Below are 27,421 nucleotides of genomic sequence, written 5' to 3' on the forward strand. Positions count from 1 at the left end.
TGGTGGTTCATTCAGTTACCAGGACCAGCAATTGCATCTGTTCCTGGTGACTGAATGAACAACCACTGGCAACCACATCTGTTCTTGGTGACTGAATGAACAGCAATTGCCGATAACATCTGTTTCTGTAACTGAATGGACCGCCACTGGCGACCACGTCTGTTTCCCGAACGCCTGCATCTTGCCAGGTCAACATCTTGTTTAATACTGCCGTCTTCAGTTCAGAAACCTGTGGTCCGCATAGTGCACCTACGCATATTGTACTTCAGTGTTCTTGGAGCCTCCGTAGTATGTGGCTTTTGAGATGATGTGTGCAACACGTGGTTTTACACTTGCACTACACCATACAGGATGGCCCGTTTGGACCGACATTGTATTATAATCCCCCTTGCCTGGGAACTTCAGCAACACTCCTCAATCCACGGGCAACATCAACAGCACTCCTTACACCACGGGCAACATCAACAACACCCCTTAGATCAGGGGAAACACCTACCACATCCTTCAGTCCATTTGGACCATCTGTAACATCCCTTAATCCACGTGAAACAACTATTAATTTTCCACAGTCTGTTTCGTATGTTCCCAAACGCTGAGTAACTGGAAGATTTCTAAACGAATGTTGTAGCGGCAGGAATCCTATGAATGGATAACTAAACGCCTAGAACGAAACAAGCTGTCCTGGAGGACAAGCACGTTCTCGCCTACCTGTGCTACAATCACTCACCTTATCCACACAATCTTCTGAAAAGACATAGATTTCCTTCAGTCAGATATATCACCTAGAAACAGGATTTTTGGTGGTTCCACTTTGTTTATTTTTACGCCATTCTTAGCAATAATCCAACAATATCACGACGGTGGACACCAGTAATGGGCTTCACACATTGTACTCAAGTGGAGAATCGAGCCCGGGTCTTCGGCGTAACGAACGAAAGATTTAACCACTAGCCTACCCCACCGCCCCCATTGTAAAAGTGGTCAGATGTAACACACTATAAATGGGATTACACTTTTAGTACTCTTGGCACCTTGAGTCTCATACAGGATTCGAGCCCACACCCTCAGACTCAGATGTTTCAGTAACCGGCAGCACACACAATCGTGGTGGTTGAGTGGATTAGAGGGCTGACTTTGTGTGACATCAGCATATCTTGTGGTAGGTGTTCAAGTTGTTGTCATGTGATGCATGAATTAGGTTAACGTAATTGTTTCCGTGACTGCATGACAGGATGCATTTACAAGTAAACTGTATGGGTCACATATTGAAGAACTGGAGTTAAAGGACATTCCTGAATAGCAATATGCTGGTGCTATTGTGATCGTTGTTGATATATTTTCGTACCATAAATATAAACTGTGTCAGTTTTTTTCTTCTACCGTAGCTCTGTCTGTCAACCTGATACTATGTGTATAGTATTTAACCGTCTCAAACACAATCACACCTACGTATCCAACTGCTTCCCACTTCAGATCCACAACATGGAATTATAACGCATGAATAAGACTAAAATGCATCTTTCAAATTCTTTTTCATACTCCACTGAGTTTATTTACAAGCCGACGATACATGGATGATGAACCGTGAAAATCCGTTCTAGTGAAACACACAAGTACAACAAATTCAAGAATTTATTTGAGTAAAGTGAGGACAGGTGACGCACAGATGAAAGTTAATAATAGTAATCACTGGAACCGTAGTAGTATCTTCCTCCTCTTCCATTTCTACCATTACCGTTTCCTCCATTTCCACCATTACCGTTTCTTCCATTTCCACCATTTCCGTTTCTTCCATTTCCACCATTACCGTTTCCTCCATTTCCACCATTTCCGTTTCCTCCGTTTCCTCCATTTCCACCATTTCCGTTTCCTCCGTTTCCTCCATTTCCACCATTTCCGTTTCCTCCGTTTCCACCATTTCCGTTTCCTCCGTTTCCACCATTTCCGTTTCCTCCATTTCCGCCATTTCCTAAACCACCGCCGAAAGCTTGGGCGAAAGCATTGGCAACAGCATTAGCAGAGGCCCCAAAACTACCGAATCCACCATTACCAGATCCACCGGAGCCACCAGAGCCGAAACTGGATCCACTGGCACTCGCGCTCGCGCTCGCGCTCGCGCTCGCAGCAGAGGCAGCTGCCCTAGCAGCAGCTGCAGCAGCAACCTGTACACGAGCATAGGCTGCAGCACGGGCCTCTGCTGCGGCGGAGGCTGAGGCTCTAGCACTTGCAGAAGCTGATGCACGGATACTGGCACGAGCCCTAGCGACAGCCTGAGCGCGAGCCCTGGCAACTGCTCTTGCGGCGGCTGAAACTGAAGCCCTTGCCCTAGCTGTGGCAGAGGCGAAAGCACGCCCAGATGATCTTACGCCAGCAATAGCTGCCCTTGCAGAAGCACGTGCCCTTGCAACAGCCCTGGCGAAAGATCTTGCTCTTCCCTCAGCTGAACGCACGGCTGAGACAGATGCCTCAGCACTGGCCTGAGCACTAGCGAAAGACCTCCGAGCCGCTCTAACGGTGGCCTCTGCGCGTGCGCGTGCCCTGGCAATGATGGAAGCTCCCCGAGCAGAAACAGAAGCTTCTGCACTGGCAATGGCACTAGCAAGAGCACTGGAATCAAGGCTTCCCCCATTTGCAGCGGCCCGAGCTGTGGCCTCAGCATAAGCACTGGCTTGATCGTAAGCATCCTGAGCGGCTTGAAGTTCGGCAGTGGCTGATGCAAGCGCTTGGGCGCTAGCGCTGGCACTGGCACCTCCGAACCCACTTCCTCCAGATCCACCTCCGAACCCACTTCCTCCAGATCCACCTCCGAACCCACTTCCACCAGATCCACCTCCGAAACCACTTCCACCAGATCCACCTCCGAAACCACTTCCTCCAGATCCACCTCCGAACCCATTTCCTCCAGATCCACCAGCTCCAGAACCTCCGAAGCCTCCCGCATTAGCACTGGCGCTGGCACGAGCACTTGCACTGGCGTCAACTAGAGATGTCAGCCGTCCAACGAGGTTACCGATACTGTTTGCTCGGGCACTTGCGGAGGCGGAAGCAGAGGCCCTGGAGCTACCGGATCCACCACCGGATCCTCCACCTCCTCCATTGCGACCCCAGCCGTAGCCTGAAAAGCATAAAAATTGTAGTTCATAATCTTTGTATTTCCATGTTTGGAAACGGTTACAAAGTTCCACCTGCTGAATACCTTCACGTTGGTGATTGATACTACGTATGTCGACTGTGTACATAAGCATCAACTGTGAGAAATGGAGCCTGGCAACATCAGAAGTTTAAAAATCAGCCAGTCCCCTTCCTTATCTAGCAGGCCTCTACCTCTGCTCAAGTTTAGAATCCCCTAAGGGACTCCCCCGTCTTCTTTCCTTACCGTAATAGTCAGCACCCACACTGAGAGCTAGGCAGAGAACCAAAAGTGGGACTCTCAACATTTTGGCTGAAATGAAAAGAACTTCTATGAAATGGAGTCATTTGTCTTTATTGCAAGGCATGACCATCTCAAAAATACAGAACATTAAGGGTTTCAAAGTGACACTATATTCCATAGTTTAACATCATTGTGAGGATTAAAAGTGAAATATAAGCAGCAAATACTTTTCATGTCCATTAGAAGTCGATTGTTCAATTCCGACTATAACCATGGCATATGTATATGATACACGCTGACACGGTGATGACCAAAAGGGTAATTGTGTAGTGTTGCATTGTGAAAATGTGTAATGTGTAATTCTGTGATTCAGTTAGTCATTAAGTACTTCCCAGATACACAATGCTTAGGAGGTAAGACACTAGCAGGACGATAAGCTATCGATTTTAATCACTGCAAAAAGGTTGCAATCTATAAGTTTACAAAATGTTTTATTCTTTAGTTTCTTGACAAGATATTCTTCTTACACGTGTTGGTCATCCATTCTCGAGTATTTGAAATGGGAAAATTTCAGAATATCTTGCGATACTCGATCTCGGTCTTTTTGATCAGTGAAAATCAGAATTGAAGTCAAGGAATGGTCGGTCGTCCTCACAATCACCCTCATCGACATTATCGACTTTCCTATGTGACGGCCTTTACTTAAATATGCCTTTTCCCTCATTAGTTAAGTTTGAATGTAAAATGAAATTATTATCAAGTACATATAATTACACAAACACTCAGACACACACGTGCGCAAGCATACATACACACTGATATTTTCAAACAGGGGCACACTTGAATAATAGCTTTAGAAACAAATTAGTGATGGAGCTTGTCCAAGAATTTACTCTTAATCACCTAAATCTGTCATAAAACAACGGGCTGAAACGAATATTTCACACAGTGAGGAAGTCCTTTAAATGTCACGTAGCTGCATGACGTGAGTGCAGTGTTCCTGAAGACGACGTTGAACTATGCTTTATCTTCCTGGTCGGCTGGACGATGTGTGTAACATTGTGTCCAGATATGAGTTTCAACATATCCTCACGACACCTACCTGGTAGTGAATCCTCCCCTCGTGGCTACTGGCTGTTGCGGTACCTCCTGCACCGTCACTTATATACCCCTGTGTTGCGACGGCAGGGAACGTTGATCCTGGGTTCGCGTCCACCCGAATCACGTGACATCTCCTATTGACATCTTCCGTCGGTTGTAGAGTGGGTCTGGTGACACGCTGACAGCAGCAGAAGTGCCACGTGTGGCACAAGACAACATCAGTTGCCTGACATTTTTATGTCTCACTTGCCATGTGTACTCGCCTATGTCGTCTAGGAATATGTTTAAGGTTAAAACCATTCAAACCAAGCGATGAAAAAATAATTAAATCAGACAATATTGTCATATTTGGAATTGTTGTGACGAAACCTCTCATTTGTAATGAGAAGATGAGATACACTTTTTTCTGCTGTGGGAGCTGAATGTATATGTTGAGGTAACTGTTACATGTTCTAGGATATACAGTCACTCTATTGTGTTACATTCATAACGTCTGGTGATTCCTTAACAGTTACTGACAATGGATGCAGAAAATACTAAATTCCTAATCACATATGTCACATATGAACGAGTTCACAAGTTTAATTCAAGAACATTCTGCCATCAACAAGCATGGTGCAGCTTTTAGGGTCATCTCTCACAGCGATATCAAAGCGGCTATTCACCATTTCAAGAGCTACACCTTATTAGACATGGAGGACATGTCAGGACTGATAAGGTAACGTCTCTGGTACCATGAAGGGATGAAAGTACCAGCTACTTCGAAACCAGGATGAGGAGGGTTCAGCTGAAGGACCACTTCTCACAAGACATATCATCACATTGATCAATGGGAGTTGTACCTGGTCGTTGGGATTGTGGTTTCACTTTTTGTGCCCAGTCATATTTAGTTAAGAGATTATGGATTGATAAACAGCATGGCATCTCAACCGTGACACCGAACATATTTCAAACTTCTCAGCTAAACATGGCCGATGTTGGTATCCTAGATCGAGGCTAATATATATATTGTATTCACACCACACGTCCTTGTTCAAGATTAGCTTACCTATCAGAAAGGTAAGATTTTATTTCTGACTTTGCAAATTTTAGATGTTCCATACATCTGAGTGAAATCTTGGTGTCTGGTCTGATTAAATCCATTTTAGGCTGGGAACATTTTGAATTTACCAGCCCTGATGTCTGGCATGGCTTTATTTCATACACCGAGAACAATCATTTTCACTACATGTGTACGTTTATTACTAGTGAGAAAGGAGAGAAGGGAACGACGTATTTTTGAACGGGTAAATCATTTGAATCTAAATGACCTGATGAAGGAGTAAGCATTAACTCCGAAACGTTGTGTTCTCATATAAAGAAGTTGATATCCACAAAAATCTTCATTTTTATGTATTTCACTTCTAAATGCCCTTCAAAGACTATTTTTAAGTACAGTGTGAATGACCGAAACATTCAAATTATCACTATAAGTTCACTTTTTCCAGTAGTACATATTTTGCCAAAATGTGTTATTTCGCGACTGACATATCCAATATGTGGACGAAAATGGTGAGTCGAGAAGAGCACGTTTCACCGTGAGTACAATCTGACTAGTAATGATTTATTAGTATTAGTACTGGGTCACTAGCACTGGACTGCTAGTACTGCTAGTACTGGGTCACAAGTACTTGGCCACCACTTGACCACTTGATTTGACCCATCTGCCAATATATGATTTCTTGGACCGTATAAGCTGTCTCGTCATATCCGGATCGGATGATCGTGGGTTGGAATAACCGAATTGTTCTGATTACGGTACTTGGTCTGTCACTGCTTCAGTTTAAAATGTGGCTGCATGTAATTGTCACGCAGTTATTTAACAAGCCTCCCGCCCATTCAGTCTTACTCAGCCAAATATCAGGAAAGGAATTTCCCCAAATGTTTAACTCAATATACTCTACTGTATATACATTGTTGCTCCATCTTCTTCAACTCCATGACCTTAGTTACCAGTGATCGTCAAAACGCATCGTCGTTTAGAGAGTCGCATTTCCCCCCTTTTTACACTGCTTGGATGTGTGATGTATATCTAATATACTACTCAAAATTTGATAAGGATCACTAGGTTATATGTGTGTAATTTACCACTAACATAACAAAAGACATAAATTTGACTCAGAGACCTGTTTACTCAGGTTATGAATGAAACTTCATGAACGGCATGAACTTTTATCAATACGGAATGCTTGAAATCTGATAACAACACCAAAAGGCATGTCATTACAAAACAGCAAACCAGAGAAAGAATTACACAGTTTTGGGGGATAGTCCATCATTACACTTAGTTGATGAAGTGTCAATACCGGGTATGGCCTCCCCTTGCATCAGTGACGGCTTAACAACGTCGAGCGAGGCTGTCAATAAGCACCCGGATGTTTCAAATGGGAAGGTTGTTCCACTCTTCCACGAGGGCGTTTCCGCACGCACGTCATTGCTCCTCTCTCCAGGACATGAAGATCTGTTCTTCCATCCCTGCTGATACCACCCCAGACCATGATGGAACCACCACCATAACGGTCATGATCACTGATTTTGGCATAATGGAAACGTTCACGTTGTCGTCGCCACATTCAGTGCCTCCTATCTGTAAAGTCCAAACAATACCTGTACTCATCGGTGAACAGAACTGGAACCCAATCGTTCTGTGTCCAAGTGACATGATCTTCATCCCAGTCCAATCGTTCCCGCCGGTGTCGAACAGTCTGAGAGATTCGAACACATGCCCTTCTCGAGTTGAGACCTGTACTGTGAAGACGATTCCGTATCGTCTGAGTGGACACATTCACCCCCGAGGCCCTCAGGAGGTCGTTACGTAGGCTGGTTGCTGTCCAGAGGGGATGGCGTCGTGCCTGAAGAGCCACAAAATGGTCTTGGCGTTGGGTTGTCGACGACCACCCCGATGTCGGTGTGCTGCTGTACCAAAAGTATGCTGTCGGTTCCATGCCCTGTTTACAACGCTCTGGCTGACGTTTAGTGCATTTGCAACGTCACGTTGTGAATAGCCAGCGTCAGGCATTCCAATACATCTGCCCAGTTGTTCTGTCGTCAGGCGACGCCTTACACGTTGAGGGGCACTGTGTTGATAAACGTAAAGTAAACACTCAAGTGAGTTTGAAATTTTAGAAAGAATCAGACACCGATGCCCGAGTGAAAATCGTGCAATGGTAGCAAAAGCATAAACTGTGATGAAAAACGCATTTCCCATGGCATGAAATGCACGTGCAAGTTTGTTGAAGACGTTTTTGATTTCACTTGAACACAATATTGCCAGTTATGCAGTTATTAATAGGAAGAATATCTATGATGCTTATCAGATTTTGAGTAGTATATATAATATGTCCATTTCACATGCTTAATCAGTGCCAACCAGGTGCTTTCAGAAGTAGGGCTCTCAAGAGTCAAAGAATTAGGCCTCAGATACTCGAAGGGTCAGACCCGACTCGGACGCAAGTGCCCGGCAGTCTGGTTGCTTATCTAAAACCAACATTCAAGCATACGCATGGCTGCTCCAACATTCAAGCATACGCATGGCTGTTCAAACATTCAAGCATACGAGTAATGACACATGTACACGTGAATCTAAACTTTACTGAATAAGCAACTGATATTCAACGTCAAGGGAAATATCTATTACCTCTTTAGTATTGTAAAAAGCATGTGAAAGGAGGGTAAGTGTCATTGTGACATTTAAATCTGAGAATTTGTTTCAACTTAGTATAAAACTTGTTTAACAAACGATTATAGACTCAAGTCGCTGTTATTGGTTTGTATTACAAGGGGGTGAGCGTAGTTGTTAGAACAGTGAAACAAATGCACGTGCGGTACCTTATGAGCGTTAGTTTCGACCAAACCTATTTGTTTTCGGTGTGTCATTTAATGTTCACAGACCCCTTGTAATACAGACCAATAATAACAATCTGAAACTGTGATCATTCGTTACAAAAGACTACATGTACTTTTGTCTGAATGTGAAACATATTTTGAAATATAATGTGCAATTGGCAAGTTAAATTTTGAGAATTCGCAATCTTGGTTTGAATTCGTTCCATTTACTTTCTTTGTTTAAAGTGAAATTCATCGGTACGTTTTGTTTAACTGCAAACGGTACGTCACATAGTCAATGAACCTTGATAATTGTTACACTGAGCGAAAACACGTGCGCAAACTGGAAGATATTTAGACAGATCATTCATTGACTGGTCCTGCTTTAGATATCTTGCAGTGATGGAACTTCAAGAATGAAATATGTTAAACAGGATTGATGTTTTTAAGGCTTCTTACAGTGAATACGTTTTGGTTTTAAACTAAAGACTAAGCATATTTTGAGTGACACTACACTGAATGTCTTCTTCCAAAACTCCACTGAACGGAGATAACGCCTAAGGTATGTATTGTGACTAAAACTTTACTTATTTCAGGATTTAGGTCTCCAAGTGTGAATCTTATTTGGAATGCGTATGTATGTGGTGATTGTTGAAGTAGTAAATTAAACACGAAGGATAGGAACGACTGATGTAGAAAAGGAGAGTGAAGACTAAATGTATCAAATTGTTTGTTTAGTGCAATTAATCCAAGAGGGCAAAAACACAAGGTCAAGTTTCATAGAACAGTTTTATTGAAACATGACATATTTTACCAGTTTCTTTCATTTTTGCATTTAGAGTTTGCCGTTATAAGTGGCACAACTATCACGAAACAACGAGTAAATGACAACTTCTTGAAATAAAAACATATCGATGCAAACCAGCATGCACTCACATATAGCCAACAGTGGGTAGTAACAGTGATATCGCCACGAGTGGCTGCGCTTGTCCACATGTTGGGGCAACGCCAGGTACTGGTTTGAGTTTTGATTATATTCTCCTTGCAATCTTCATATCACGTCATGATGTAGTTCTCAATTATCACCGTACATGGAACCTGGTATTTCGGGTTCAATGCTTCACAGAAAGACCTGAAACCTTCACCTTTAACACAGTTTAATGCATATCTTATCTCACATAAGTATTTCCTTTTGCGTAACAGCTTCATACCATTTTCTGTCAACAGACTTGCGACTTTCAAAATTACCACAGTGCCTAGTGTTGCTTACTGAGCTGTTTTTTTCTGCCTACAGTACAGAACTTTGGACTTTTTCTGATGATCATCCATCTTGATCGAGTGAGACGGTTAAAGTTATCTCCCTTGCGAGTCCTCGAGTGCATTCAAACATTCCGTTACCGACTCCGTCCCGAGTACTCGAGTACTCGTGAGAGCCCTATTCGGAAGGTTTATTGTATACTACACCAAGGGTTCCCCACGTCATGAACACATGCAATAGCAAATCATTTCCCTATATGGAAACATGTCTCTCTTTAAAGTTGGTAAGTGCTACCTGAAATTGTGATGAGAAAAGTTGGATTGTTGGTATATTGCCGCACATAAAATGGAAAGTTTACTAATGGGAGGTCCCCCTCTACTTGGTGGTAGAGAATCTTATGTATGGAACATAATAAGATACAAGGCAGTTTCTCCTTACCTAATTCAAGGGAATACGTTCATTTTATCATTTGCCCTTTGACATTTACTATCATTTTCGAGCCTTTGAAAAGAGAGTATTACTCTCTTTCTCTCTCCCACTCTCTCTCACATATTTTCAAAAGTGACTTAAAGTGACCCTAAGGTTCGCCATTTTAGAATATTTATGCTTGAATCTAAATAAAAGACAGGGTAGTTTCTCTTTTCTGCGAGTAATTCAAGAGTGTATGTTCTATGTATCATTTTGTCTTTGGCATTCGAGCCTTAGAAGAGAGTATTATTCTCTTTCTCTCTCCCTCATTCTCTCTCAGATATTTTCAAAGTGACTTTAAGAATATTTAATAGCATTGCGCCTTTTAATGCTTCCATCACCTTCACAGAAATCTAGTAGTATTTTCAAACGTGAGCAGACGTAGAGGCAGGCTAGATGAGGAAGAGGACTGCCTGTGTACTTTGGCACCACCTCTCACAGCTCCTCATGTATGTAGTATGACCAGAAATGATTGAGAACTTTGTGAATATGGTTAACTGGATTTCTAGTATAAACAACCTTGACCAGCTATCAAGTGCATGGTTTCATGCAAGACAGACATCTCTGTTAATCCTTTCACATTAGTTTGTGAAGAGTTATCCTCCTTTGTTTACTTGCTAGCAGACGACATTTTCAGTGATCCTCAGTATGGATGATTTAGAGAAGAGGAAGTTGATTTTAGAGTATTTTAACAAGGACATCGGATCAGCTAAAGTAATTACAAGTAGAACAGGCATCACTTTGTCCACTGTTTGGACATGGCATTGAGCACCAGGATGGCGCACGTAGGCCTAGAAAATTGACTGTCGGTGACTGGAGGCGGCCTGGTATTCTTGTTTCTAAAAACAATCGAAGGGGTTTAGAAAACGTAAGACAGGATATGATTGATAGAGGAACTGTGGCTGACTGTAAAGAGACTGAGTCTAATACAATTGTTTGGCAGAAAAGTCATTTTAGAAATTTTAACTGAGAGAATGTGATTTTCTGAAAAATGTTGTTGAAATGATAGAAGAGGTGGCCCGATATTGGGACAGCATAGACCTCGACTTTTTAACTTCTTTAAAAGTAGTATGCCCGGTTGCAAGTGAAGCCTTCTTTACTGCCCATGGCGACTTGACAAAATACTAACTGTTCATCTATCTTTGAATCTGGAGGTATATTCTGCTAATATTCACATTTAATGCCTGAGTAATGAGTCAAAAAATACTTTAAAACTATAATTCTCAATAATGTCAGGCCATACAATATCGACATAACACAATGTTTAACGGGTAGATTCACAAAAACTTCTCTCGGCTTGCACGATGTTTTTCTCAAACAGTTGCGTTCACCGAAAACCAGGCCGCCTTGGGGTCAACAGGTTGACAATGACGTCGTCGGTAGATCAATAACAACAAATGTCGTGACTGGTGTTGCCTTTTATTGTAACGTCTATAATCTATTTATACTCAGGTATGAACCTTTCGACTCTATTCCAAAGCTTATTTACATTGTATACTTCTGCCCGTCAGCATACATGCAGGTTCCTGTTATAATATATTGATAATGGAAGACATATGCTTTTATCCTTAATTTAGTACAAAAGTGACAACAATTTAAAACCAAAGTGATACCAAGTCGAAATGCACAGATTCAAAACTACATTTCTAACAGTGTCTCACCGCCACACGAGCTGAGATGTGACTGACATACCCCTCTCTTAATTCACTTCCTCCTTTCATACTCCACAAACCAGGACTTTTGTCTGTCTCCAGGTCCCATACCCGAGGCGTGAACACGACCAAATAGCCAATTTGCCTAGCCAGGATCATCAGTACCACCCCCTGGTTCCGGTAAATTAAAACTTGGAAACATTCAAACAGGTAGATGTGTCTTTGATTATAGACTTTGTTAATGAGTAAATATTGTAATCTTAAGGAATCGCTTGGCACACTACTTTCAGGAACATTGGAATTTCACGTTACAAGGTCTCTACCCCGAACATTCTTCTGAAGTGATGAACACAAATTTGCCTATTATTTAAGATATGTTAATTCGAGGTACTGTTTTCAGATCCGAAGGGTAAAGACTGGACTGACTGGGACAAACAAACAGGGTAAAGTCACCAGTATGTATACGTCTTCCTGCCTTCGAACATTGCTGCCTTGTCCTATATTGTGTATCTCGTGCACAGGTAACTAGTGCACCTTAGCACCTGAGCCTCCGGGCATGCGTATACTAAGCCTATACTTTTTTCCCCCGACGTTGATGAAGGGCGGAAGTTCCACAGTGAATACCATCCCAAAAGTCACAATGCCGTCAGCGGAGGTACTTGCTTCCGCTTTGAAGGGCGCAGCACTGTTTTCACCGTGAGAACCTGGCAGCGCATTCTGGGCAGTTGCTGTAGCTGGGTCGGGAGGAAGATGTTTGTCGGCGGAGTGACGGTCGGTGGCGCTGACGGCCGGTGTGTCATGATAATGTAGATCACCTGGAAGATAACGCCAATACGTCAACATAGATCACAGCATGTGGGACATGCATACGTACTGGTCATACAGGGTCTACCTACATTCACAGTGGTCATACAGAGTCTACCTACATTCACAGTGGTCACACAGAATCTACCTACATTCACAGTGGTCATACAGAGTCTACCTACATTCACAGTTGTCACACAGAATCTACCTACATTCAAAGTGGCCATACTGTCGCTATCCGCGGGTTATTCGCCAACGTCATCAGCTGCCACATCATTGGGACATCCCGTTTCACAGTGACCAGACGACTTAATGCTTAATGCTGTTGGCATATGGGCCAACCGACTGCCGGGTGGAATGGCCTTGACCTTTCAGCATAGCACGTACCGTCTGCATTGGTCATCACTACATCTCTATTTAGTGTTGCAATGTCATTTTGCCGATAAAACACGTGTATTGCGTCAACATGTATTTTCCAACATGTATTGTCATCAAATGATTTTGCCATTTTACCTTACTGGACGAAACACAATCTGTGTACTTTCTTTAGCTCGTCACTTTACAAACGAGCCTGTAATTCAAATATGGGGCTATCCTAGACCTCAGTAGGCATTTTACATCTTTTAGGGGGTAAACATGGTAGACTTTTTTATATGTCTGTGGCAGGCAGGCGGGATAAGCTCGAGGAATTGGTATCATTGCTGTCTGAAGGTAATCAGGTAATTCTGATGTACTCATTAGGGTACAAAATAGTTTAGAAGTGATTTCCTGTGATAATGGAAAAGGTTTTGTCGCTTTTATTTATTGATGTCTCATGTTCTTGTGTTATTTTTACACGTTGGTCATACGTGGCTACGAATCCCTGGACACACGAATTTGTTAATTAAAAAGATAAATCACTGTTAACAGTGAAAACAAGTGAAACTGTTTACAATCAGGAAGTTTGTCAGTACGATTAGGCAAGGCCATGACCACAGGTCACTACAGTGTGGTATCTGTCTAGATATAACAAGAACTAACATTTTGACTACAACTTTATTACAATTGTGTTTTACACATAAGTACTACTTTAAATAAATACAAGCATTCTGATATTTTAACCTCTGATGAGAAGCAGGTGTGTGTGTGTGTGTGTGTGTGTGTGTGTGTGTGTGTGTGTGTGTGTGTGTGTGTGTGTGTATGATATGCATTTGTTGGCGATTTTTTTGTGTTTGTGCATCGCGTATTGTTGCACATAAAACAACCAGCGATTTCTCTTAGACCGACAGTGTTCACAGAACAGTTTCTGATTTGCTGCCTAGTAGGTTCTCATCAGCAATCAGGTCGACTTCCACTGGGAAGCTGAAAGGGACGTAATCTCCGGCGGCGTTAATTTCAGTGGTTGGTGACCGAGCCGTGGATCCTGAAGTTGTGGTCGTCATGTTTACTGATGTAAGGTTTTTCACATCGGAGCTGCCAGACAAGGAACTAGTGAGCGAAGAACCAGGGCTAGTGGTACTATCAGCGAAACTGACAACAATGGTTTTAACATCGTTCACACTGGAAGGAGACACAGAGTTTTCGCTTGACACAGGGGTATCTGGGACTGTGGTCTCGGGAGCGGAAGAATAAGTACGAAATACAGAAGCACCACCACCGGAAGTAGACACTGGAGGAGTAGGAGGAGGAGCAGAGGGTGGAGTTGAAGTGAAGGTCCCGGATGGAGCAACAGGAGATGTTGTCATGGACACAACCATATCCCCACCTAACACAGAAGTTAAACAAAGGTATTAGATGGTTCTGCTACACTGCACTTTGCATGTATAACCAGAAGTAGTTTCTATGGAACCCTCCACCTGAGACAAACATGGCGATACTGTTACACCAATCAATTTATGACCAGAATTTGAAAAAAACAAACACTTCTTGAATGTGAAGACAAACGTAAATCACGAACTGAGATTCGAACCGAGGAATTATTGAAACACAATTCCAACAACATTCTAGTCAGTGTAGTGTCACATGTATGGCAGCACGTCATGACATGGCCGTCACTTGTCACAACCAGACAATAGCTTCACCACCAGTCCTTGACTGACCCGAGCGCCAGCGACAAATATCACGTTTTATCCAACATTCTGCTCATTCGACACTAGACAAAGAGTAAGGTAAAAGATCACTAAATCACCAATACTTAGGAATTATATGAAGCCTCAACAATGAACGTATCATCTACCTGGCAGGCATTAATGCGGTTTGTGTCATGTATATAAGTAATAGTATTATGATATTTGGCGTGGAACTATTGTTCAGTGGAGTGGCGTGAAGGTGCGCGGACAATTCAACTGACCCATGCAGCCATGTGGAATCCTACAAATTTAAATTACTGATATCGTTGCACACTGAAAGAATGGCGATGAGACATAGATGTTAACCCTCTATCTGTGGTTAGCAATGAAATGATAACAGCACGCACCTGAACGTGGCGGAGGTTGTGTTGGAGCTGAGGTGGTTAAAGACACCAGAAGGGTTAACGTCAGAACACAGGAAGTCGCCTTCATGGTGAGTCTGAAAACAATGAATCAGATTAGGCCACACATGGGATTTGCCTCATACCTTTGTTTTAATTATAGCTTTATACATTTCCAATGACGATGAAATACATCACTGATTCCCATAAACAGTTGACGGCCGAAAATGAAATATATATGGCTGCGTCGTCATGAAAAATGAGAAGTCACAGCTTTAGATAAATAATTTCAATGTTCGTTAACGTAAGGGGCGTCCCAGGGGTATTGGCATCACTCGGCATTATCCATCTGTGAAAATTCTGGTTAGAATTCAACAGCCCATGTTTTTCGTAAGAGGCGACAATCTGTTTCATTCCAAGTATAATACTTTTCTATGATACTTTTCTGTAAGAAGCGACAACGGGATCGGGTGGTCAGGCTCGCTGACTTGGTTGACACATGTCATTGGTTCCCAGTTGCGTAGATCTGTCAGGATGTTGATGACTAGTTTGTCTGGTCCAGACGTGATCATTAAGAACCCACCACTTAGAAGCTGGGATAATGCTATATTCGGCGCACACCAGCTATGAATAAAGCGTCAGTGTGGATAACACCAAGGAGACAAGCGTCCATATATAATAATATATAGGTATAATATGCATAATCACCTGAAACCGATGCCAATAGCAGCGTCAGCTGCACGAATCCTGCCTTATCGTAAGCACATTGATGAATTACTATCAAATAATGGCGATACCAAGTGTTCTAAAAAGGTGAGTGCATTCATATGCAGATATATCCTCTCGAACTCTGAGTCGAGGTCGAGGTCGATGACGCCGTCCATGTCCATGTTCAAGTTTCACCCTCATACACAAAATTGTCAGTATTTCTATTAAGGCGAATGAACACTTACAATCACTTTTGGCATTTGTTTATGTTACCGTAAGCCATTCCCAATAAATTGCATTTCGCATGGAGTTTCTTGATCGTTGTTTTTGTTTTGTTTTTGTTTTGTTTTGTTTTGTTTTTTTGCTTTTGTTTTGTTTTTCAGTAGCTGTGTGGCAAAACTTTGCTCGTGTCTCAGAAGGCAGACTTAGAAAATTTACATTTGGGGACATGATAACAGGTTAATCTTGTGCCCGAAAAGGTCAAACAGTCATGAAAATATCTAAACAGAGTACCGGTTATGAAACTACAAAGATACTGTGTTACAAAGACGCAAGAAAAATACGTATATTTTCGAATGAACCTGTCCTCGAAGTGTACCTTTAGTATGAGAAGCCCCTTTCGTCACAGGTGTTATTGGAAGTAAATCGCCCCACACAGTTCAGGTCTTTGCGTTGTACTTTGATTTATATATTTACATAGCAATGCAAGGAAGTATTCAGCGACCTGAGTTATTTATATAGGCGTTGACGTTAACACGTTAACACATTAACTATGATCTTGTCAACAGCGGAGTGTGTCATCGTATTTGTGTGTGAACGAGCATAGAACAAGCCTCAAGGTTCAAACACATTGTGACAGCATGACCTACTTGGCTAATCGGCATACACAGTGGAACTGGCACAGAAGTTTAAGGTGCCTAATCGGCATTGACTAAGATTGATGCTCCCCGGCTTGATTTACAGCATGAAGCAAGGAATTCAAATCACGTCCACTTCAAAGTCGTAAAGAAAAATAGGTAAATAGTTAAAACTGGATTAAGAACAAAAATGTAAATCGTTCTTTCAATGTTGTTTTCAGTTTTATTTACTAAATATGAATATTTTCCACCTAGCCCCGTCATAAACCCCGGTCTGAAAATATATGTAAAGCTGAGCAATAGATACAGTTTTGAGTACAACACAGTCACTTCGAATTTGCTCGGGACAATAACTGGCTGCCTGACAAAACTTTGTACTATACTTTTTTCTATTTCTGTGTCTGTTTTACAGCAAATGATAATATCAGCATCTTAAAGGATAACCCGGCAGGAGATTTTGACAAAACTGACAGCAGAAGAGCAATTGCTCAAAAACACAAAGACATAGCAGACTCGGGATTCCTCACGTGAAAAAAGTACATGGGCGATGTGTGATGTCCCACTACGTGTGTGTGACGTCCCACTACGTGTGTGTGACGTCCCACTACGTGTGTGTGATGCTCCACTACGTGTGTGTGGTGCCCTACTACGTGTGTGTGATGTCCCACTACGTGTGTGTGACGTCCCACTACGTGTGTGTGACGTCCCACTACGTGTGTGTGACGTCCCACTACGTGTGTTTGATGCTCCACTACGTGTGTGTGATGCTCCACTACGTGTGTGTGGTGCCCTACTACGTGTGTATGATGTCCCACTACGTGTGTGTGACGTCCCACTACGTGTGTGTGATGCCCCACTACGTGTGTGTGATGTCACACTACGTGATATTGTCTTAAACATGTTCCATTAGGCGTGAAATCCACCGTTTCTCTTTCACCAGGGTTGGATACAGTACGAGGGGATGTAAAAAAATAGTGAGTCTAACTATATTCTCCATGTCCAAAGTTTCATGCATGTGGTTCCCGAGATATGAGTCATCAAAACCATTGGGGTATAATATTTGTAAAATAGTTGCAGAAAATGAAACCTATATGTCATTCGGTACTTCTGTGTCCTCAGATAATGTCATATAAAATATGTTTAGACTGGTATGGAATGTATTCCCTTCATAATCAACAGTTTTGGATTTGTTGATTTAGATTTAGACAGGGGCTGTTTAGGAGGGCACTCCCACTTTAATCATTCACAAACATTGTGTCCAGATATTCAAGCTGGCACTGTTCACAATATATTGGGAGCTTAAAACCTAGTCATCAAATATGAATAGTGAAAAAACTATAATTAGTTATGTCCTTAATATGACGTCATCTTGAAGGGGGTGGGTAGTGTCTCCAAAACAAGCTCTTACAGTAGACATGAAGGCCTAGGGGGAGTCACTTTAACTAGCGATTGTAGTTTCGAATTGCTTTCTTATGCACTTTAATATATAAGTTTGATTTTAGCGGATTTCTACTTCAAACACACAAAATGTTTCTTGCATATTCTCTTCCTTAAGTTTGTGATGCATTTTTGCAGATTTTGCGTTTTTGGGGAAGGTGGTGGGTGGCGAAAGTAAATAGCCAAACAAAATGGGGATCCTGAGGCTGGGACATTGCCAAGATATTGAGTAGAAAAATAAAACATGAAAACAGCTGCATTTATGTCATTGTCCTGGTGAGGCTCACTATTTTCTGCGATCCCCTTGTACATATCTTATTTTAGCGTCAGTGGGAAAGTTCTAAAACCGTGGCTTTGTTTTTACTGTCCCAATCACTCAGACAGTTCTTTTGTTAAACCTATAACCACGATCGGAACTCATAGATTTATGAAATCTGAAACCTCATTTTCGAAAAAAATAGGTTTCATTAACATTTGAATAATTTTATTTTCCTTTATAAAGTAATCTCGAAAGAACAATTTCAATATGTACAAAATGAGAATACACGAGCCAACTATGCACATACTCAGTTGAAATTTTTAGACTGGAACAAACTGTATGTATTCTGACTATTGTAATACCTACACGATACCTGTTTATGATCGATAAGAATGGATTAGATCATGGTTGCAACTGTCCGAATTACAATGTGAAGAGAATTATTTTTGCCAGTGTTAGTGTGAATGTGCACCAGGCAGAAGTACCCAGCTATCATGGATTCATATCATAGACTTAATGATCATGAATATAAACCGGTGAGAAAGAAACATGGTAGGGTAAAATACCAGTGAATACATAAGTTGCAACTACCTCAGACTGACCTATAACGATGTCCTTGTACTAGTGTCCTGCTCTACACCTGTCCACACCGGCGGAGCCAACAACTTGTAGAACACCCGTCCGAGAGAGACGCTCGCACCAGACTACACAAGGTCTGGTATTGATAAAGCTATTGTCCTAGGAAGTCAAATAGGCTGTGATGTTTTTGAAGCAAGATTCATCTAAAATAAGGTCGTACAAACAAGCTAGACAGATGAGATGTCAGTCCATCTGTCAACTGCACTCACGCAATCTGGATGCCACAGCAAATGATGAGCTATAAAGATGGTGCCTCGGGCCAGCATCGACACACCATTTTCTCTCATACTAACTGTGAGGCTGTCATATCATCAGTATGATCGATTGAAGTGTCTCTCCCCATCACAGGTGTTAAGTGAGCCATTACAGGTTCAACAACCCTCTCACCTACACCCAATAGATCAACATTCATGTTGGCAGACAATTACATGAGCCTGAATACATACGCTGATTCGCGGATTTTGTTGATTATGTCATTATTGAAGAGCTCACAGCTGGTGTGAATTGGGTGCGTGTCACCTTGAAAAGTCTTGGATCCAGATGTTCGCGAAGGACATCGTATTAGACACAAAAAACCTATGGGTATTTTGCAAATAAAACCCAACTAAATCAAAGTAGATTATAAACCCTGCATATCTCGTCCGCTGTTGGTAGAATTCAGGATTAGGCAATGTCTTATTTAGTTGAATGAGAGTCTAGATGGATTGAGATTGTTGTTTAACGCGGTTTCAAGGCTCCTGTAATTGACACCTGTTGTAACGGGGTACATTTCTTGATTTTAACTGAAAAGGTTTGTAAGATACCAATCAACGGCTGTTTACTAAGTTGTTTTGGTTTGATTTTTAGAAGCTATTCAGTTGAAAAATATGACTTAACGCAAGTGTGTTTAATTTTTTATATGAAATAACGCTAACAAATAATTTTGTGACAACTAACTGAGAGATATGGTTTCGCTTGCTCCTCAGTTGAGTGCATGGCTGGGGTTAGCACAATGGTTAAGGCATTCGCTCGTCAAACCGAAAACCCAGGTGCGTTTTCTCACAATTTGTGAGGGTCATTTCTGGCGTCCCCCTTCGGGATATTGCTGGAAAAAACTGCAAGCGGTGTAAAACTAAACTCACTCACTAGCTCACGACTCCGTAATTGGTTCGTTTGTCTTAATCCTTCCAGCAACATTCTATCTGTGACATATCCTTCAAACACGTATTCCAGATAACACGCTCAATTGCTGACACAAACCCTTCAATGATATTGCCATTTGTTAAAATTGTTTGCTGCTAAATCACTGTGCCGACAGACATAAATTATCACATTGATTATTTTCAATAATAAGAAAGGTCCACATATAACAATACACACGGTTCGTTTTTTGAACCCAGGGAAAACATTTGGAACTCTGTCTTTCGAAAATGATCTGTTGCTTCCAACTTTACTATCACAGCATTTACCGAATCTGGAGCCACATATTAGTACTTCCCGTCAGGGGACGATCGTTGGTACAATGCTGACGACTGAAATTAAGCATTTCACATAAATTTATACTCTCTAACCGGTATACATGTAAGTATCTTCGTAGCTCTAAAAACGCCAATATAAAAGACTCTGTCTAGATTTGTTACAATTATAAATTGTACTTTCAGATCAAAATGTCCTTAACTGTCATATCGATCCTGTGACCTGAAATCTTTTTGCTTGTAAATCTATGTTCTTGTATCACCTCTTAGTATATCTACTCTTGTGGAATGTGAGGATAAAAACCTTGAACCTTGTTAAAAATAAACTTAATATATTTTCATTCAATTTACAGTTCTCTTTGTTTTTGTGTTTTCATCATCGACAACTTCCGCAGATGTAAAAAAATAAATAAATACCAGTGTCACGTGACGGTCTTCATATTTCGGGAGTATCGCACGTCATCACAGGAACCAGCTTCCGGCAGATGACAACCAAACACGTCAAATATCCTCAAAAGCATATGGAACTGTTCACCTTGGAACTGAAATATTTGTTCGGTGACATTAATAAACATTCACACTTCCTTTAGAGCTCTGGTACGTACTGCTGATTGGAACACTCACCTACATTCCTGGTCAAACTACCAGTATAAATGTGTCAGGTGTCAATTTGAAGATACTTTGTACTCTAGTCGCGCACAATTGTTGAATGTTTTCTCGGTCAACATCGCGGTTGCCCTGAATACCTGGTGTTATTGTTCGTGATCTTTGGTCTGTGCATGTGTCAAGTCACACTTTTTACCTTTGTGACTGTCGGAGTGAAGGAGATACCAGAACAAAAACAATGGTTTGGCGATTTACGTTCAGATATCTTCGTGTCTGTCATCAGTGAAGACTGAGTATTGGAGTGACCACATTTGTTTAAGATGAACAAAGTTGGTTGAATGTAGATCTAGTGAATAACGTATATGACTGTTGTTAGATTAGAATTGAAATGCATACTGGTGGGAACATTGTGAATAATTAACTATTTATTCTTTGGAAATATTCAGTACTTCCTGTGAAGTTTACCATGATACGGTATATACATGCATTTCGATAAACGTAAGCGACCTTTGGTGGGACAAATTGAATTATACACAGAACTATTGGTGAGGTCAACTGTGCGGTGAAAATTATTATACTAATGGGATGTGCTCTTTAATGTAAAAATTACTTGGTTATCATATCACTATCATTGATCTTTGTAGTGAGGTAGTGGGTGAGAAAACGCTGAGTCAAGACTGGTCAAGTGTTGATTCGTAAGAACCACAGACATGTTTCCACAGTAACCATTGTTCAAACCTTTTGTACCTCTGAGGTAATAAAATCATGCCTTATCTCTTGGACTTTTATTGTCCAGTTATATGGTTCTCATATCCAGGCACATTTTCTGCTCAGTGCTAGTGTTTTGTTCCAACTTCACTTCACGGTAGTTATCTATATATGATAATGTGTGATACAAACGACTTCACGTCTTATCCAGGACTAGTAATGATGATAGTCTTAGCCTGGGTTATATTGACCGTTACTCCTGGACTGCCATTTACCATGATATACCTCATTCAGCGGTTATTTCCAGTCGTTTCATAGGCTTACCTGCTGCAAAAGGGTCATTGAAATTCGCAGCGTAAAAAAACGCTGAAAACGAGTTATGGGAGAGAGAATGATTGATACGTCGATATAAATAAACTTGTTGCGTTCTGTAATTAAGCCTTTGGAAATTACTAAGTTCATTTGATTCATTTCCTTTTTGTGTAGATATGAATCTATTACTGCTGCAGATTGACGTGAAATAGTGACATTTGTAACAGAACGAGGCTATAACTGTCTAGCTATCACGAAATCGGAATGATGTATTAATGCAATGTAGCATTGTCTAATTCCAGCATTTTACTGGGGATTGTTCTGACATGGCAATCACTCATTTAGAATTAGATATATCAAACTATTTCCACCGCAAGGTAAGAAATGTATAGAGAATATAAAGAAGGTTATGGTATTGTAAGCCTCCAGCTCTGATGCAGAAGGTATTGAAAAACAATATATACAGCAGCTTACTGAAATTGACGTTGCATGCAATATTGCATCAGTTGTCATATTAACTAGAGCTGGCACTGGAAAGATTGAGTGGATTCCAGTCTCTGAACCTCTATTGCATAATATACGGATTCTCTGATTTTTTGTAAACTATGTTTTAATTACCGTTCCTTATCATTAATTATGACAAACACATCTAAATCCAGACGCCTGTACGTAAAAGGTATTTTTCGGGTTCAAGGCTACCTTTAAAATTTATATCTGTATTTTCTTAAACCTCAAGGCCATCTTTGGAAAAATATATTTGTGAAGCGTTCCAGGAATTCCTTTTAAAACATGACCAACTATTTGGGCCAATCAGACAATGTAGGCTTCTACTGTGTAAAGTCCATGTCATCTACGATGTCTAAATGTCACAGAATTTTGTATATTTTCGGAAACTATATGAAACCATGTGTAAAACATGACCCTTTTGGAATCCTCTTAATTCCGAATAATAAAGCAAAACTGGCTGTATTCGAGACTCGAAAAGTTTGTAAAAAGACTTTCGCGAAACATATCCAAGTTTAGAAGAATAAACAATACATCAGTCAAAGCATTTGGCACGTTAGAACATATGCAATTTGGACTTCGTAAAGTTCACTGCGTGAGAAAATATGAAACCAAGCCATATATAGGATTTAATAACATTTATTAATCTGAAAATACTACTATCCATGAGACTAGATTGAAGCCGATTGTTTCCATTCGTTACTTTACTTTTTCAAAATGTTCAGCTGAGTTTTTTTCTAAGAACAGAGTCTGATACTCTCTGTTCTGATACTAATATTACATTCTCAGCAAAGAGACGTGTTGAAAGTTCTTTTAAGTCAGGGAATCTTTAAGTAATAATATCTACAACAATTAAGAAATTCAAAGTACAACTCGTTGATGAAAAAGAAAATAATAGGACTAAGCATATATCCCTGACGCAGCCCATACAGGAAGAAGCTAGAAATACACACTGATGATAACATCGTCCAAAATATTCACAAATTACATACGTTGTATGAAGCGTCGTTAAGGATTTGTTCATATTCTCCAGTGCTCCATGTTTGGGTGAATGGGACAACACTTTGTTATTTTGCTTACACGCCACAGTATTTTATTGAATAATGCCATGGCGTGTCTTTGGTTAGTTCGACAACTGACGTCAGTGACAAGATTTATGACCAGCTGGTTTGAGTTTGACGCGCGTGTGCAACATTACGACGGTGCTCAAGGGGTTTCAATGCGTTTCCTGGCTCTTTTCCTTCAGTATTCCTGACTTACCCCGAAAATAATGTCTTCTGTAATACATTACAACACGGATCAGAGCTCTTCTTTACCATTCACTGAGGGAACATGTGAGACATTCACGCACTTGTTTAAATGAGTAAATTTGATCCTTGACTGATCCTGTGAGTGTAGGTATGAAGATATTGTAATCAAAATGTGCAACTTAAGATGCGATGTGCATTAATGTATGTACGCCCACGGGAATGTGGGCTCGAGTGGGCTTTTACAAACCTGTGCAACAAATGTTTCGGACAAATCACGTCATTTCAATAGATTTACAATGCTATTTCAGTGTAGCATAAATAATTTTCATGAAGTGAGTTTAGGGTGGATCTTTGACAAGCAAATTTGAAATCATCTCTGCTCAGCGCAAATTATTTCAGTTCGATTTTCCAGGACGCTCAGCAGGACGTGGCTTGGCACTTAAAGGGTGAATGCTTCTGATGCGAATCTCTTATCATCAAATTGTGCTTCACTCTGAATTGGTCAGCTTCACCTCCACTACTCCTGGCGTGGTGGACAGCTGGAAAGGACATGCTGACCTCTCGAGTGACCTCCCATCTTGCTTACGTTTATGTTCAGGTGATAGAGACAGGAATGAATGAGTTGCTCATTTAGATTTAGCGGCGCTTTGAAGGCGAATTTGCTTCATCAAGGAAAATGTGGAAAGGATCTTAGATGGCATGATGTGACCCAGGATATTGAAAACCATGGGGATATGGTACCGACAAACACTGATAGTAGTCAGTAGATCCCTGTGTCAGGGGGTCCCGCTGCTTCTGTTGTAAGAACGCTACGCTTAGACGACAGCAGTGTCACCCTACTGTCTTGTCTCCAGCAAGGAGTGACAAATCTATAAAGTTATTTATCTCTGAGTGTATCAACTGTGGTCTAACTGAAAATCCGCGTTTAATTTAATTGTTCTACTAGTGTAGCATCAAGTCAACTTAAGTGATATGCCGGTTGTGTGGAACTGAAAGGGGTAGGGGTGACGAGGCGCACTCCCGTCTTAAGAAATTTCGAGTAAGAAGAGTAAGAAAGTTTGTAACTGACCGCCAAAGAAAACCTTACTTCTTTGAAAATAAAATTAGAAATATACAGAAAAGAATAGAAAAATATAGAAATTACAAGTTCAAAACAAATGAATATAAATTACGTTGTCTACATAAGAAGGAAAAGCTCCTTGCAGAAAATTATATCGCTTGAGTTTTCCTTAGTTTTTATCCTTTGTAGAAAATGCCAAAAAGTGAAAAACACACGAAGCTAGGGCAGTCGAAACTTAATGTGCAATCAATTTATAACATGGCTCCACGGGAATAAACGACTATGTGATGCATTCAGAATGTCGTTTCTCACAGTGGAGGGAATGTTATAGTATGGGAAGGAATCTGTGGACACGAGATAACACCCCTTGTTATCGGACATGGACAGCTTGGTTAGACAGCTCAACATTCTTCATCCAATCGTCCTACCATTTCTTCGACAGTGGTCACGTGGTGTCTTTCATCACCATGACAACGCCAGACACAATGCAGTGCGAATTGTTGGGAAACGACCTATAGCCAACAACGTAAACGTTCTGCATTGTCCCCGCGCATACATCTGGGACGTCATTGACGTCGTGTTCTACACCGACAACATCCACCAGCCAATCGGCAAGAACTGATCCAGGTCTTCTGAGAAGAATGATGACTAATCCCATGACGGTAAGACTACAGAATTCCGGATACCTTAATACGCCATCTTAACACGTCATCAAATAGTGTTTACTTTGGGTTACGGTAAGCGTAAGGTTTAGGGTTAGAGTTGGGGTGACGCGACACTAAACAATATGGGTGGTAGGTATGTAAAGTATTCTGTAGGTATACCACCATGTCATCAGGAGCCACAGTGCCTACACGCACTATTAAAGTGATGTGCCACTGACCTTGAGCGATGTCTGTGCCCACTGTCCATCACGTGAACTAGCTACCTGAACTCAGTTGAGGTAACTGTCAAATGATCACTATAGGTTGGTATATGACTCATCATGAGAGGCGGTGGGGTAGCCTAGAGCGCTCGCTCGAAGACCCGGGTACAATGTCTGAGCTCATTTCTTGTGTCCCCCGCCGTGATATTGCTGGATTATTGCGTAAAGCAATACTACCTTACTCATCTTAAATGTTGCGAATTCCACTTTTTCAAAACGTTTTACTTCATGAATGTATCTGTTGTGTTTTGTTAAAATGTTCTTTTGGTGCCATATCAAAGTGTCATGATTTGTTCATGTAGGCAATGAGCTGACAACAAACACCGGTATATCGGGAAATGTCATTATAAATATCAGTTTTATGTATCATGGAATGTAAAAGCAATCCCAAATAAAAACGGAGGAATATATATGTGTCAAACGAAAGCCTCACACGTATTCCTAAGTAAAGTGACACAAGAAGAATAAGGTATCTGACATAATTTGCTCATACGTACTCGCGGCATAAGGGAAATGATACTCACTCCCAATGTTGATACAGTAACTGTATTGGTCATGTATCATTACATTTGTATTACAAGTGTGTATAGATCTTGGGCTCCTTTCACAAAGCAACTTTTCCCTAGGTTAACCTTAACTCCCATTCTTTAACACTGCGCTGAGGTTACCTTAGCGACTTACGATCACCTTAGTGCTTTGTGCAAGGAGACCCACAACCGTATTCGGTCACAATATACATAAAGGTGCTGGAATATTTTTTTACAGGATGTTGTCCTTGCAGAAGACGGCGTTACATTCTTGCAGTTATTTTCCCCTGAACAGTTGACTAGCCTTTGCATGTATTTTTGACGAGAGTCACTGCTGGGGCAGGATATGCTCCCCTTCGAGAGCATCTGGCTCCACCACAATTGGTGATGCTGATGATGCAGATAGGTCATGGCGTACTCGAAGTCACAGAATCCATTTTTGACTGATACTTCTTTTGTACATGAAATGTGTTTGTCGATATTATTTGCAGGGTTCGACAGGACAAGCCTGCAAGAAATATTCACACACAACTGGATGTGCCTGCTTGCTAATATCGCAGGACATGTAGCGTTGAAAAAGAGGCCATGATATGTTTAGAATATGTGTGGGAAGTCAGAAGAACAGTTTTCTATCCCCGTCAAAATGTGTACAGTAATATATGCAAAAATAGACACATTTAACAAGCTACACAATGGCACCTAATATGAAGCAGGATGAAGGCAGGTGTCAGTGTCCCATATTTACGGTCAAAAGGGCAATAACGATCAAGGTCAGCTCACTGAAGGCCAAGGTTGTCGAGGAGCCTGCAACAGAAATAAATATCGTCAACACATGATCATTTCATTCCCCTTGATATATCCACTAGATGAAATCACGAGTGTAAATAAAACGTAAACACTTAGTGTGAATATGTTCTGCTAAAGAAAAAAACGCAAGCATTTGAGAGCATGGGGGCCAAACAGACCAACGTGAGCTGTGAAAAAGATGATGGGCTGTGAAAACGATGGGTTCTATTTTTCTGTCATCACAAATGTACATTCAGTCAGTGTTGATTCCTCCACGTATCGGCAAGTAACATTACAACACCAATGAATCCTTATAAGACGAGTCATTACGTGACCTACCCAAGTCAGGTCGACCACGTGTCACAATTGCAGCGGAAGTTCACACTGGTTCGTCACTTACATTATAGACTCACCATGGCC

The 27,421-nt window shown here is 41.2% G+C and overlaps 3 protein-coding genes across 5 annotated transcripts in view; all 3 read right to left on the reverse strand.

Moving 5' to 3' along the window:
- Positions 1-1,614: 1,614 nt before the first annotated feature.
- On the reverse strand, positions 1,615-4,525 carry LOC137266054 (glycine, alanine and asparagine-rich protein). Its single transcript, XM_067801552.1, has 3 exons — positions 4,476-4,525; positions 3,377-3,442; positions 1,615-3,115 (listed from the first exon to the last, which is right to left on the reverse strand). The coding sequence occupies exons 2-3, from the start codon at positions 3,435-3,437 to the stop codon at positions 1,674-1,676; spliced, it is 1,503 nt and encodes a 500-aa protein (XP_067657653.1). The 5' UTR covers positions 3,438-3,442; positions 4,476-4,525; the 3' UTR covers positions 1,615-1,673.
- Positions 4,526-12,442: 7,917 nt separating this feature from the next.
- On the reverse strand, positions 12,443-18,923 carry LOC137265943 (uncharacterized). Of its 3 annotated transcripts, none has more exons than XM_067801426.1 (3): positions 18,833-18,923; positions 14,976-15,067; positions 13,696-14,264 (listed from the first exon to the last, which is right to left on the reverse strand). In XM_067801426.1, exons 2-3 carry the CDS (start codon positions 15,058-15,060, stop codon positions 13,792-13,794), a joined length of 558 nt encoding a protein of 185 aa, XP_067657527.1. In that variant the 5' UTR covers positions 15,061-15,067; positions 18,833-18,923; the 3' UTR covers positions 13,696-13,791. The 3 variants fall into 3 exon arrangements, 2 of the variants coding, with proteins under 2 accessions (XP_067657527.1, XP_067657528.1); XM_067801427.1 differs by having other exon boundaries at positions 18,822-18,910; XR_010954953.1 differs by lacking the exons at positions 13,696-14,264; positions 18,833-18,923 and adding an exon at positions 12,443-12,531 and having other exon boundaries at positions 14,976-15,062.
- Positions 18,924-26,017: 7,094 nt separating this feature from the next.
- LOC137265938 (C-type mannose receptor 2-like) overlaps positions 26,018-27,421 on the reverse strand; it is a 34,450-nt gene continuing 33,046 nt past the window's right edge. Inside the window, exon 14 of the mRNA XM_067801416.1 lies at positions 26,018-27,019. Coding sequence (XP_067657517.1) covers positions 26,943-27,019 — 77 coding nt within the window. The 3' untranslated portion in view covers positions 26,018-26,942. The remainder of the gene's footprint in view (positions 27,020-27,421) is intronic.

This window comes from Haliotis asinina, chromosome 15 (assembly GCF_037392515.1).
Source record: "Haliotis asinina isolate JCU_RB_2024 chromosome 15, JCU_Hal_asi_v2, whole genome shotgun sequence".
In the NCBI taxonomy this organism is placed as follows: Eukaryota; Metazoa; Mollusca; class Gastropoda; order Lepetellida; family Haliotidae; genus Haliotis; species Haliotis asinina.